At 38.4% G+C, this 15,263-nt stretch overlaps 1 protein-coding gene across 2 annotated transcripts in view; it reads right to left on the bottom strand.

The window, feature by feature from the left end:
• Slc4a8 (solute carrier family 4 member 8) overlaps positions 1-15,263 on the bottom strand; it is an 83,519-nt gene that overhangs the window by 22,629 nt on the left and 45,627 nt on the right. For both annotated transcript variants that reach the window (XM_015493594.2, XM_048802750.1), the window contains exons 15-21: positions 11,687-11,792; positions 10,953-11,114; positions 8,537-8,650; positions 5,490-5,651; positions 4,384-4,635; positions 1,339-1,407; positions 56-229 (exon numbers count right to left, since the gene is read on the bottom strand). In XM_015493594.2, coding sequence (XP_015349080.2) covers positions 56-229; positions 1,339-1,407; positions 4,384-4,635; positions 5,490-5,651; positions 8,537-8,650; positions 10,953-11,114; positions 11,687-11,792 — 1,039 coding nt within the window. The remainder of the gene's footprint in view (positions 1-55; positions 230-1,338; positions 1,408-4,383; positions 4,636-5,489; positions 5,652-8,536; positions 8,651-10,952; positions 11,115-11,686; positions 11,793-15,263) is intronic.

Below are 15,263 nucleotides of genomic sequence, written 5' to 3'. Positions count from 1 at the left end.
ACTTTACCACAACTTTAACAATAACAGTAATAATATATATTCCAGAAAACCTCACCATCATTGGGAAAACAATGGCAGCTGGTGATGCCTTGATGACCCAGAGCAGGACGAGGCAGGTCAGCTGGATGAGGGTGAAGAGGTGCACTTTGCGCAGTGGCACATGACGCAGGTAAATAAAATCTGGCTGGTGCTTTGCGGGCATCCCAAAGAGCTTCAGACGATCAAAGAACTGAAAGGAGGGAACTGGCATTTATTTTCAGGAGGCTTCGCTGGGTCAGAAGCTGTGTTAGACCCATTCATGTCTCTTATATCTCCTGCTCTGAAAAGTAAGTAACACCATCTCCACGGGACAGTTAAAATGCAGAATTTTATATTACAGGTACTTTTACAGAAATGGAAACTTAAATCTCAAGAGAACAGGAAATATGGTCAAAACTGGGAAATTTCAGTTGAGTTTTGACTCAATCTTTTCTAATTCTAGGTTCAAACTTTTTTTCTCCTATCCCACACTGAGGCTCCTAAGAGAGTTCTTTCTCAGGGAAAGTAGAAAATAAGTGAATTGCATCTTTTGGCTTACTATTAAACCAAATCTCTTACTTGTTCTTTGTGAAGTTAGGAGCTATTTGTTTATTATTTAAAATGAAACCTCATTAACATTCTGGATATAGAAAATATGATAATTCTTATAGTATAAAAAAGGAAAACAGAGACCCAGAAATTAAGCAACCTGCCCAAAGTCACATTAGAACTCAGTATGTAAGAATGACCACAAGACATTCCATACAAGAAGAATTGGCCACCCAGAGAAAAAGTTGAGTTATTACATCAAGTTATTGATGATGGCTCTCAATTGTCTCTGTTTGAAAGTCTTGGAGGAATGAGTTGATAGATGGGAGAAGATACAGTATAACAGAAAGTGCATTTGCTTACCTGGGGCAACTCCTATTACTTCTCAAAGTTGAACTTTCTTCTCTTACACTTTAACCTGACACTAAATTTCAAGCTGTACAGATGTGGAAACCAGTCTGGTTCTTGACCAAAATTTCAGGTCTTGTTTTACCAGCATTTGGCAAAGCATTTTGTGTTTAATATGTGCTAAATTTTGAATAATCAGTGAATGAATGACTGGAACCATGATATTAAGCCAGGCTACTCTGGAAGTCTGTGAACTTTTGTGCCTATATGACTGTACATCTGAACAAATTTCTGAAACAGCTCAACCAGAAAAACTAGGAAATAATTTCTCAAGAATTGTGCTTCCCTTTGGGAGCTGCCCCTCCCTGGTGAGGACAGGTGAACTCAGTGAGAGGACACTGGCCTGGCTGAACTATACAATACCTGAATTCCTTGTAGTGAAGAAACACCCATGTAGAGAAAAACTCCATAGAGTACAGGCATTGGAATAAACTGCAGACAAAAGGGCAGAAAGGCCAGAATTAAGTTTGGTATCATAGCATGTTCAAGGATATGTAACTTTTAAATCTCCAAGAACAAAACAAAATCACAAAATGCCTTCATAAACATTGTGTTAGTTTCTGTTGTGTTTACATAATTTTGAAGTAGAAGCAAAAGCATTTGGTGTACTCTGACATAGACTAAAAAAGTTTATCTTTTACTGAACAGAGATTTGAGGGCATGAATGGGGAGATATCTTATCAGAAAGAATGATTTGGGGGAACATATTAATGTTTTTATTTTGTACTTGAATATCCACATGGTACTTGAATATGAATTTCCCATCACATCATATCTATCAACCTAGATAATCTTCTGAGAAACTCTGGGACAAGAGAATGGGACTTATAGAATCAAGGTAAGAAAACTTTCATCCCTGAAGACTAAATTCAGTTTGTTATTATTTTGGGAGCATTCCAAAAACATTCCAAAGAACAATCTCAAATGTAATTCTTCAGTATTAGAAAATCCACATTGGGTTTCACATCGTTCCCCTTTTGTAGACAACCCAATTCAGCGATGACCTTGTTTGTAGAGCTATTTGATAGGATCCTAAAAGAATTTTTTTGGTGATATCTACCACTAGGCCCTTGTGGTTATATTCTTGGGGGAACAGTAACTTTGGGGTCCCTAATAATGGCACCTAGATCAGGAGAGGAAGTGAAAAGAGCGCTATAGACAGAGAGTAGATGGATAAGGAGTATGAGGAAAAGCAGGTAGTGAAGTTGAGTGGAAAGGAAAGGGACACGAAGATGATTTCAAAATACTTCATCATTCTCTCAATTCTCACCCTTGAAGGGCATTTGCAGGGTAGGCTGGGGTGGTTAAAAATCAAAAAGAGGGAGAATAGAATCAGGAAAGTGGTCCAGATGGTTGGGACCTTGGCAACATAGCTAGATAGCTTTTTCTTTCATTCCACTTTCCCAGATGCAGTGCTTATACCCCGCTCCCCACCATAAAGTTTTTTCTCATCTTTCACCTTTATAAAAACACCCTCTTTTAGCCAGCTGCTGTTTTTCTGTTTCACTTCACAAACAACCTCTTGAAAGAGTTGTCTGCATCCATACTCTACTTCCTTCATCTCTTATTCACTCTTCAGAAACCTGCAATTAGGCTTCTGCCTTATCATTCCACAAAGTTTGCGCTCTGATAAGATACCTCCCCCAACTCTTGCCCACAAGTTTCTGGCCAGTAAAAGAAAATTTTGTTTTAAAGTCCATGTCAAAATACATCAAATCTCTGATGAGATAATTTTGATTACAGAAGATTTAAAAAGCATTAATTCTGTAGAAGAGGTGTGTGTGTGTGTGTGTGTGTGTGTGTGTGTGTGTGTCTCCCCATCTATCTATCCTCAGGGAAAAGGAAGAGCCAGACAGGGTTGAGATGTGAGGCCTATGATTTAACTTACAGGTGATCATTCCATTTTAGAACAAAAAGACTTTTACCATAGTCAGCTTCTGCTTTTGCTTCTACTTCTAAATTATGTAAAAGCAGAAGAAACTAATCCACTGAATCTGCTCTTGTCTAGTCATGTTAAGTCACCATATTGTTAAATCCAATGGCTTTGGCGTAGTCTTCATCTTTCCAGACAGCTTCTAACCAATCCTTCCTTGAAACACTCTCCCAGCTTGGCTCCTGACATCACACCTTCCTGTTTTCCTTCCTACCTCTCTGGCAGCTCCTTCTGAGACTGTGCTATCTCTTTCTCAGCCCATCCTCTAACCTCTGCTCTTCTGTCTAACCTCTCTTCTCTTTTATATCCACCCATCTCCCAAGTGAGCTCATTTACTTCTTTGGTTCAACCCAACCAGGTGCTACTGGCTCCCAAGTTTGTATTACTGACCCAAAACCCTCCTCTACTCTCTTCACTTAGATAATTCCTGATTTCTTACTCAAGTGCTGATCATAGCCTCACTCCTCACAAAATCAAAATGCTATCTTCTCCATAATAAATGTCATATTTCCACTAGATGGCTAAGTCAAAAACCTAATAGTCATCTTTGATTTTCCCATTTCCCTCACTCCATTCCACAACCAGTTAATCAGCAAGACCTTTGGATCTGCATCTAAGATGTGCAGAGCCTTGCCTTTTTTCTTATCCCTACTACCAACTTTCTTATCAAAAATCAATTTCTTCCCTCACCTGTATTATTCTCACTTGTCTCTCTGCTTCTCTTCTTCCCCTACCCTAAAAACTTGTCTTCTAGACATCAGCCAGAATGATCTTTTAAAAATATTAAGTGAGTCACGTCTATCTCCTGTTAAAAGCCCTCAAAAGTAATCTTTACTAGTATGAACAAGGCCCTCTGAGATCTGGCTCTGTCTACTCTTCCATCTCATCCCACTGAGCTCTTGCTGTAACTCAGTACCCTTAAGCCACATGACCCTGATATTTTCCACAACACATATTAGTCTTTTCTTTCTCAGGACCTAACTTGACTGCTTTACTCCCCTCCCTCCATGCTATCTTCCACCATCCATGGCAAGGCTAGCTCCATTTTATTTTAAATATTACCTTCTCAGGGGTTGGAGTTGTAGCTCAGTGGTAGAGTGCTTGATTAGCAAGTGTGAGGCACTGGGTTCAATCCTCAGCACCACATAAAAATAATAAATAAATAAAGTTTTTTTAAAAAAATTACCTTCTCAGAGAGGCTGTTTTTGACTATCCTAACTAAAAGAGAACCTTTTAATTCCCTATAGCATCAAAGAACTCTCTCTATATATTTCCTTATATCACTTATTAAATTCTATAATTATCATGTTTATTTTCTTAATTACACATTATCTTACTCAGGTAGAATAAGCTTTTCCAGGGCAGCAGTAGTTTGTATGTGTATCTGTTTGGTGTGCCACTGTATTCCCAGAACCTAGCAGGATTCCTGGCACAAAGGCACTATGTATATGCCTAACAAGTGAGTAAATGATTACCTTTAAGACAGTGGTCATGAAGACGGAGCAGCCCATCAGCACAAAGATCATAAGGCCTGTCACTCTCTGTTCTCGGATGCCCAAGAACTTGGGCTGTTCTCCCGGAGCAGAGCACTCAGATTCCAGCTTGAGGCTGTTCACATGTGTGATGGACAGGACAGTTGCAGCCACAAACCAGGGTAGGCCCATGATGGAGCAGACACCCAGCATTATGGCCACCATCAGCAGATCCAGGTGGTAGCCGCAGCCTTTCTGTGGAGAAACAGAATATCTATCACCATCAGTGGGCTGGCTATAGTGGGGCATATAACAGTGAGCTAAGAGTCTCATGCCTAAGGCAGGAAGGGATATATGGGTAAGGAGGAAGGAATCCAAGGATCCCAGAGGAGTTTTACAATCTTCCTAGATAGGAGAGAACAGAGAAGGGAAATATTAGCCTATCCTATATGTCAATATCCATTCTTTATCTAAGTAACCTCAGCTTCCTCTGAGTCCCACACATTCAAAAATCCATCCTTCTCTGGAAAAATAACTAGAGACCAAGCTGCATCTTGACCATTCTAGTAGACACTATAGAAGTTGGAGATAAATGTTAATTCCTACAACACACTTCCAGATCCTTGCCAGATTTGGATGTTGCCTGTTCTGAGTAAGGAAAGCATAGAGATGGAAGGTATGAAACATCCCACTAATACATGTATTAGAACTGTTCCTAGTACCTGGTAAACCTTGGTCTCAGGTTTAATATGAGAGAATACTGCCTCTAGGACATTGCAGTCTAAGATCCAGCCTGAACCTGAGGAAGACAAGCTGAATGGTAGCCAACTCAAAACAAGTAGCTGAATAGGGACCACCAGGAACTCTGTCTGCCACAAACCCACAGGTTTGAGAGAAGAGAAATGGAATCCAAGTTTCTTTCACATTATACCACAACGTTTCACTTTAGTCTCATCGCCAACTAACAAGTAGAGAATGAATACTCCTTATAGGCCCCTTCTGTGACTTTTTATCCAGGTTATTCAGTTCCTGGTATGGAAGGGCTTACCCTAAAATAAAAAACGTAGCAAGCCACCAAAGAAGTCTTCTAGGTCAAAATTTCTTGTTACCTTGAGCTTATGTTCCTTCCTGTTAATGATGACAGCTGTGATCTGCTGGTCCATGAATATCAAGATAGTGCAGAGAAGAGCTGGGATAATGGCAGCTATCACAGTCCACCAGGGATTAGGGCCAATGGGACTGATAAACCATCCTCTATCATCCCTTGTAGGCTAAGAGGAAAAAACAAGACATTATTTTTATATTTTAAGTTAACTATTGTCATTAGAGCACAAGAGATCAAACTGAACCACAGTTCCACATTTCTTTTTATTCTCATTTGAATGAGAATCTTTAAAAAAAAAAGCACAAAATATAGCAACTTCTTGGAAATCTATAACCTTTCTCCAAATCCGCTTTGAAATAGTCCTCCATTATCAGCCTCCTATGGAATATTCACTAGTCCTATTCTTCCTCTTATTTACTCCCTAAGCTCCAGTGTATAGAAAAAGCAACTTTATCTCAATATCAGCACAAGTAAAATATAGTTAACAGCTAAATCTGTTGTTGAAGAAAAAAAATGACTCTCAAAGACAAATATAAATATCTTAGACTATCTTCATCACTGCTTTTCCTCAGAAGCCATATAATGTGTGTCTATAACATAAATAAAAGCAAAATATAGTCAGTTGCATGAATCTCTTGGGTTTAGATTGGAAGTTCCAATGTCCTTCTCCCATCAGCAGAGGAATGGAGGCCTAGGCACCAGAGATTTGACACAAGGCTTAAGACTGCTAAACTTGGCAACTTTTTGACCTAGGACCCTCTCCAATGCCCCTATAAGACAACTGTTCACAAATTTTATTGAGGTGTTCATGACATACCTAAACTTTCCTAGGTCCTCAACCCCCACTCCTAGGGTACTCTGGGGAAGACAAGTTCACCTTTTTGGCAAGTGGAGCTAGAGGATAAAAGCCCAGAGATTCAATTGTCCCAGAATTGACCCAAACTCAATAAACAAAGACTATTCTATCTGAAACATTAGTTGTGATTCTTGGATTAAAAAAACTTCAATAACATTAGCAAGTCCCAAATTATGAATTAGATTCTAAAAGCTTACAGAACCTGTTTCCTTAGTAATAGTGTTCTAACTGGCATTAAGTTTTCAGACCAAAACAAAAACCTATCAAAACCTTAATGACATTATAACCCCTAGTAAAAGTATAGCTGGCTCGCCTTATCTGTGGGTTTTACATCTTCAGATTCCACCAACCACAGATTGAAGATATTCAGAAAAAAAATACTTTTGTGTTAACACATACAGACTTTTAAAATTGTCATTATTCCCTAAACACTACAGTATAACAACCACTTACATAGCATTTACATTATATTAGGTATTATAAGTAACCTACAGATGACTAAAAGTATATAGAGGATTATGTAGGTTATAGGCAAATACTACACAACTTAATTGAAGGGACCTGAGCATCTGCATCCCCAGAGTATCCTGGAACCAATATCCCATGGGTAGAAAGAGACACTTGCACCTGCCTTCATATTGGGTCTTGGGACTTGGGGGTCATGTGGATTACAAAGGAAGGAAAGAAGGAAGAGTAGAAGAAAACTTTCTCTCTGCTTCCTGAAGGTGAAGCCTGGATACCATGAGCAACATTTTCTTGGACATTCTCCCATTTCCCTTTCTCAATTCTCTCCTACTTCGCAGAGGTTTTCTTCACAGATGTCCCAGAAATTCAGCACCTTCTGATGCTCTTAAGCCTAACCATCAGGGAATTTTTCCAAGGACTGCTTAATGCTCCCAAATTACCTATTTTTATACAAAATCCATTCCTCCTGCAGGGCTGACCTCATCTAGGTATTAGAGAGAAAGCTGAGTGTGCTCATTCACACAAAGATGAGAATGCCAGATTCTCAGAGATGTTATGCTTAGAAAAGAAAAGGGTGTTTGCTTGTTAACCCACAAATTTCTAACTGAGGGCTGGGGTTGTAGCTCAATGGTGGAGTGCTTGCCTCAAATATATGGGGCCCTGGGTTCGATCCTCAGGCCCACATAAAAAAAAATAAAAATGAAGATATTGTGTCCATCAACAACTAAAAAATAATAATAAATAAATTTCTAACTGATAGAAGTTCAGCAAATTTAATAAAATTAAACATGTTTTGAAAATAAGGAAAAAGACACTTTCAACCAGGTCTTTTTCAGGGAGAGAAACAAAGGGAAGCCAAAACCAGGGCCTTTATAAGTCAGGGACTGTCTACCTTCCGTTTTCTCCTCACATCCTCTCCCATCATTCTATTACTCTTCTGAAGTCACTGAGCATGCTCAGTCTTTCTCCTCTCTACCCAATGGGAATCTTTGAAACTTAACTTAGCTTTTTTATCTTCTTTGTCTATTTAGCAACCCGAACCTGAAAGACTTTGTATTGATCATTTATTTCATTTATTGTGTAGGCCTTTTGAAAAATACTATAGATTATAGAGTTATACAAACAAACAATAAAATAGTGTTAAAGGACTATCCTATAAATATCCTAGGGCTCTAGAGTCCAGACAAAGTCCCTCTTATGTCCATCCTCCTCCTACCCTGCAAGATCCTTGAGAGGAGGGGCAAAGACCTTTACCTTACTCATCCTTCCCAGTGTCCTTAAACAGCTGCTGCTCAATAAAGGTACTGGTAACCAGACTTTTTCCAGGAACCCACATTTCCACAGTATCCCCAAATATATATATATATATATNATATATATATATATATATATATATATATATATATATATATATATATATATATATATATGTAAATGGGCACATTGCACTATTTTAAATCTTAACAATAGTATTTATGATAATAAATAATACTTTTCATTCATTAAATTTAAACAACTTTACATTTTCTGTTCTCTCACTTTTCCAACTTGAACTCTACCAGATCTAAAGAGTTTGCTTTTCTGAATGGCCAGGTATGAGGAACAAGGTTCAGATTTAGAGGACTACAAGACTCCTCTTATGATTGTGATGTGAAAAGGCCTTTGAAATCAACTTGGGATCAGATTCTATGAAACTACATGAGGCACCACGCATCCTGAGACTTTTTTACCTTGAACACACTGGGAACTTGAAGCTTTGGTGATGGGACTCCAATCAAAAAATCAATAATCACCATTGTGAAGATTGTGAGGAAAACGGCAAAGTCACTCACCATGGAGCGTACCTGACGTGAGAAAGGATTAGAACAATGTTTTTGCAGGTTAAATATAGTAGAAAAGAATTTAGTCTTGCAAAAGGTTTAGAAATTCTCAAAAAAATTCCCTTATTTTACATTTAAACTAATACAAGCATATTTAAACCATAGGAATATATTAGCATTTCCTCCCCCCAATCATGAAACCCCTTTCAACTAACCAAATTAATGCTGACAAAGTGTGGATATGATGAAGGAGAAAAAGTCTCTGACAAACTCTAATGTAACTCTGAAGAGTTCTTTTTAGGGTATTTAGAACCAGGTTCGGGTTCTAGTTCTAAAAACTTGGAATACAATTTTTTGAAACCAGCCATAGTCCATTATGCTAGCCCAGAACCTTAGCATCAGGGCCAACTGTGCTTCTCCCTCAAACCCTACATCCAGTTCATCTCAAGTTCATAGGCCCTATCTTTAGAACATATCCAGAATCATCACTTCTCATACCTCCACTGCTCCTGCCCAGATCAAAGTTACACCAGCTCTTGCTGGGTTAATGGCAGCCATCTCCACATTTGCTTCTGCCTCTGCCCTCCACAATTTTCTTTAAATATAGCTGCTGGAGTACTAATTTAAAAATTGGATCATTATCACTCCTCTGCCAACACCCTGAAATGGTTCCTTGTCTGAGTTAAAAACCTAAAAGGCCCCATTGGTTTCTGAAGCCCATACAACTGGTGTCATCTCCTTTCCAGTCCCAACTCCTAACGTTCTCCTGCTAACCCACTCTACTTCAGCCACACAGGTCTCCTTGCTGCTTTTTAAATAAATCAAGCTCACTCCAACTTCAGAGTCTACCTAAAATGTTACCTACAATTAACCTCTTGGGTAGTTCCCTCACCTCCTTTAGGCTAACTCAAATACTATCTTCTTCATGAGATCCTCATTCATCAGAAGCCACCCTTCCCTGCTTTATTATTTTCAACAACACTTATTTCCATTTTGTTGTGGATTCTCTCCAATTGAAGACCTGCCCCAAGAGAACTGTCTCACTTTATAGCTTAGTGTCACTTTAATAAAATGCAGTGACCTGTTGTCTGTCTTAATCTGCAATTCCAACAGAGACAGAATAAAATATTTCTTAGCCATGCGTAACATCATTAGTAACTTAACCTGACTAACTAGTAACTAAACCAGCATCCTCTTCATGGTTTTGTTAGTTCTTCCCTGAATGTTATATTAATTCTCTGAAGCAATCACCCCTTTCTAATTATGAAACCCTGCTTGACCATCGTAGGGCTCAGTGCCCCTTCTCTCTTCTGAACTTCTGTGGCACTTACATCTCCGGCTTACCACCAGCTCTTGCAACACTTACTACTGTAGCATATGGCACCTACTTGTTTCATGTGCTCCTCTTCTTCTCTGATGGCAGACAGCATCTTTTAAACTTTGTTTATGCGCCCCCGGGTCTGAGCATAGTCAGTATCCAACAGTCACTTAGGTTAATGTATTTTTCCAGATAGGAAACAAAGACTTAGAACTTATTTAAGACATGCTTCCCTTAACTATTATGCAGGTTCAATGAAGCCCAAGAATATTTTTTAGTTATGTATGTGTATATAATAAATATCTAATAAACTGTGCCCCTACCCATTCATATCTCTATTCTGTGAATGTACCTGATTGAAACCTCACAGAAAAAAAACATTTCCTCCTGAGTCTAGCTCCCTTTTAAATAAATAGCCCCCTTAGCTGCCCACACTCAGCCTCTAATTCTGCCCTGCAGGAGTACTGCTCCTGACATGCTATCTGTGTCAGAGAAAGCTGTTGAGGCTTCCATCATGCAAACCAAGACAAGAGCATGCGGGCTGCTATAGTCAATGTGGGCAATGATTTCATAAGTTATTATAGAAGCCATTCCTGGGAGGGGACTTAGTAGCTAGAGTATCTAAGTACTAAAGTATCCAAGACAGTCACCCCAATTACCATCATCACAAGCCAGCTCCAACTACTAATGCTAAGTCTCCCAGAATTCTGGAAATGACACTTAACAGCATTCTAGAAATGAGACTTAATAGCTTTTAAAGAACGTTACTACCACCTTAAACTTACCCAGCACTTTTAAATAAAAAAGGTTTTAAGTATCCTCATTCAATACTACAGATCTATGAAAGCAAGATCTATGAAAGAGGCTGCCAGACACTAGAACTGACTGCCGCAGTGTACCTCATGGGGACATCTGGAGCTTTCCCCACTGACAATCTACTCCAGAAAGTATGGAGGCTGAGTATATTAGAATCCTAACACAAAAGTAATGCATGAATATGCTACCTACTCTGGTTGGAAAATAGCGGCTTGTCTTAAATGTCTTTAAGGTGCTTGAGAGGATGAAGGTGGTGAAGAAGAGAATACAGGACCAAAAGAGCACATCAGGAGTGTAGGGTCCATGATGGCCACATGCAGATCCCATGAACTCTCCATGCATTTCTTGGCATTCCTGGAAGAACAAGCAGTCTGGTGACAAAAGTTAGGCACAAGGAAATAAATAGATGCTGCCTATCAGAATAGGCTGCCAGCAATATCTACTTGACCTTATGAGAGGCCCTCACCTGCAGGTCTTTTTCAAATGGGGCACTACTACAGTTATAACTAAGTTTTAAGAATAAAGCTATAAATGTCCTGAACAAACAGTACTTTCAAGGCTTTGGGAAGGCCTTAGCAATCTGAATTGTTTTTATTACAGAGGACCTCCAAACTTACTATCCTTCAAACTCCACAAACTTGGATCCTACCCTATGTGGTTTCATCTCCACATGTCCTTGATGCAGAATCACAGGGTAGGGTGCATATGGTATAAAAGAGAAGGGTGATCTACTTTTATGTACAAGAAAATTTTTGAAAGGGAAAAAAAGTAAGAACAATTTTTTGTTTGTTTTTTAATTAATTTATTGTTTTTTTTTAAGAGCTTTCTTTCTTAAATGCTAGAATTCTCCAAAAGGCTACTGGCCTTTCACTGAGAAGTCCCTCCTAAACCTGGTAGCCATGGTGTTAGGCAGCTCCCAGACTTACACTGACAGTCAGGTTATCCCAGTGCACTTCTGCTGTCACAATGTTGTGGTCCTTCCAGTACTGCAGGGTATGATTGTTTGGATTCTCTGGGAGAGTACACCTACAGCTGGGGGGAAAGGAAAAAAGATTCCTGAGGAAAGCAGTAAGAGAGTCAGTTAAGTATTTTTAGACATGACTGGATTAAAGGCTCTACAAAGCCTATCTTCTTTCTCTTTTGCCTACTTCAGATCTGTGAGATGGGTCTAGTTTGGGCCAAGGACCAATAAGGCCAACCAAACCCTGAGTTTTCACTGGCCATTATTAAAGATAGATTCAAATCAGCAGGTGGGTCTTGGATAAAAATGTGCTGACAACCACACTTGGCATATGATTTTCCCAGAATAAATAAGCCCTGGTGGTTTCCTTTCCTGCTTCTATCTCTTAGGTTCTAGCTATGAAATTCAATCTACTTGGCAAGGAGGTTCTGATACACCACTCAGTTCTCAACAATTTCCTCCAAGTCTGGATAATTTTATTCCTATACTGCTCCTGTTCTAAAAACCAGAGATTCCTTAATTGTGATGCAAGCTCTTCCTCACACTGCATTATCATTAATAATCCTTGGTCATTTCCTGGATATTTATGCTGAAGCCAGGCCTAGCAGCTCCAATAGCTTCCTCAGGCCTCTTCTTTCATCCAAACCAAACTATACCATACCTGTTCTACCATGTTGCCTCCCAATCCCAGCATGCTTCTTGCCTGAACTGGCTCCCAGTATGATCAATTGACATAGCTGTCCCCACCACCTTTGTTTCACCTGTGAATTTAATAAACATGCCTTCTATGACAGAACTAAAATTCAGAAAGTTCCCAACAGGTCAAAATAATTGGAAGAAACCAACAAAACAAAAAGTAATGGGGAAAGCTATAAAAGTTCTACATTTAGGTTAAAAAATAAATTCCATAGATATGCCAATTACTCTAGTTTGATAATTACATATTATACATATGTATTGAAATGTTACACTGTATTCCATAAATATGTATAAAAATTACTATGTGTTAATTAAAAATAAAAATAAGCTGAGTTTGGTGGCATGCATCTGTAGACCCAGCTACTCAGGAGCCTGAGGCAGAAGAATCACTTAAGCCCAGGAGTTTGAGGCCAGCCTAGAAAACATAGCAAGACCCTGTCTCAAAAATAAATAAATTAGCTGGATATGGTGGTGCACACCTGTAATCCCAGCAACTTGGGAGGCTAAGACTGGAGGATTGCAAGTTTGAAGCCAGCCTCACCTGGATAAGTTAGTGATACCTTGTCTCAAAATAAAAATAAAAAGGATTGGCGGGGGTGGGGGGAAGGATTGGGAACGTAGCTCAGTGCACAAATCCCTGGGTTCAATCCCCAGTAATACAAAAATAATAATAATATGATGGTAGATGTATCTATACATTTGTCAAAATCCATGGAATATACAACACAAAAGTTAACTCTAATGTAAATTGTCAACTTTGGGTGATACTGATGTATCAGTATAAATTCATTGATTATAACAAATGCACTTTTCTGGTGGAGATGTTGAGAATGGGGGAGGGTATGCATACACAGCAGCAGGTGGGCAGGGAGTCTAGGAGAACTCTTGTACTTTCTGCTCAACTTTGCTGTCAACCTAAAACTGTTCTAAAAAATAAAGTCTTTCTTCCCCCTAAGACTGGTGATTGAACCCAGAAACACTTTACCACTTGAGCTACACCCCCAGCATTTTTTATTTTTTATACTGAGACAGGGTCTTGCTAAGTTACCCAGGCTGGCCTTGAACTTGCTATCTTCCTGCAATCTTCTTGCCTCCGCCTCCCAAGTATCTAGGTTTACAGATGTGAGCCACCACACCCAGCAATAAAGTATTTTTAAAAAATCAATTTTGTGGACATTAACATAAAATCATTTAAAGAGTGGAGGTTTCTAATTTCATATCAATTCCATATGAAACAAAAGTCAAATGTAACTAAGAAAAAATACCATCTTCAGTTTTTAAAAAAATATTTATTTAGTTATAAATGAACACATAGTATATTAATTTATTTTTATGTGGTGCTGAGGATTCAACCCAGTGCCTTATACATGTAAGGCAAGCACTTTACCACTGAGCTACAGAGCCTCAGTCCCCCATCTTCAGTTTTATTAACAAAAAAAGATTTCAGCTTCCAGATACGAAGTCTAAACTTAATCCAGGGCTGGTCACTTTTGTCTGTCTTCTCCCACTACAATATAAGCATCCTAAGTTGCCCAGTTGAATTGCTCATTGCCCCAAGAACGGAAAATGGATATATTGATGTCATTTGAAAATAAGATTTTAAGTAACTGTATGACAACTTGTAATGTGAATAGCACCATTGTGCCTTTTATGTATTTTTGAATACTGAATTGAGTCTTCGAAGAACAAGAACTTAATTAAGGAATCATATGTAAATGGATTTGGATACCTGAATTATTAAAGTGGGATCTGTTTGACTATTGTGTTTACTACTGTTTCCAAGGCCTAAAACAGTACCTGGTGCATAACAGGTGTTTGACAAACATTTTTTAAATAAATGAATGATTAAAAAGAGGTCAAAAAATTAACTTTACAAAAGTAAGAACTTCAATGACAATAGGTCCCAATTCATTAGGCTTTGGAGATGATAGTCCTTAATCATTGTTATTAAAATACTTTATTTTAGGGGCTGGGGATATGGCTCAAGTGGTAGTGAGCTCGCCTGGTGTGCGTGAGGTACTGGGTTCAATTCTCGGCACCACATAAAAATAAAATAAAGATATTGTGTCCACCTAAAATTGAAAAATAAATATTAAAAAAAAAATATATATATATATATACTTTATTTTGTATTAAAATACTTTGTCTTAAAATACTTTAAATTTTTTTAATAAAAGTTAATGAATGGATAACTAGAATAGATGAAAGTATATTTGTGGCTGGTTGGCAGATGCTTCCAATCAGATTCTCCACATGAGAACTATATAGTCAGAAAGGAGGGAATAATGTACAGAGCCAGAGGAAGAGGATCTTTAATCATAATTTGGAAAATACTATTCCAGAGAAGAAATGATATGTAGGACTAGATTTTCCTAGATGGTTGATAATACAGCTAGATATGGTGTTTATTTTCTAATTGGTCCAAATAATGTCAAACACATGAAGAAAACACTCTCTTGAGTTGAAATCTAGAAGTAAAGAAAGAGGTTTCTAGATCTTTATGATACAGTGGGAGTGACTTGTGATCTGAAAGGAATTATTAAACCATCTCTACCTAACATTTCCTACACGTTGCCTATACACCTTCAGAGAAAGAGTCCATTCTCTCACTTGATGATGTGGTCCCAGGGGCTCACAAGTCCTTACAAAAAGAAGATCTTTTCAATAACTAACTCAAATTTTCTCTGCTACATTTGCAGCCTATTTTTGTTTCAAGGCCTAGACCCAAAAGACATTCTCTAGAAAGAACTTCTCAAGTCTGCTCTGGGCTTCATTCTCAGTCCATCCTTTGTCATCACTTTTGATTGTTCTTCTCTGGCGGTCCTCCAAGCTTCCTCATACAT

This window comes from Marmota marmota, unplaced genomic scaffold, assembly GCF_001458135.2.
Source record: "Marmota marmota marmota unplaced genomic scaffold, marMar, whole genome shotgun sequence".
In the NCBI taxonomy this organism is placed as follows: Eukaryota; Metazoa; Chordata; class Mammalia; order Rodentia; family Sciuridae; genus Marmota; species Marmota marmota.
The sequence above is the reverse complement of the archived record's forward strand: the minus strand, read 5'-3'. Positions and strand labels throughout refer to the sequence as shown.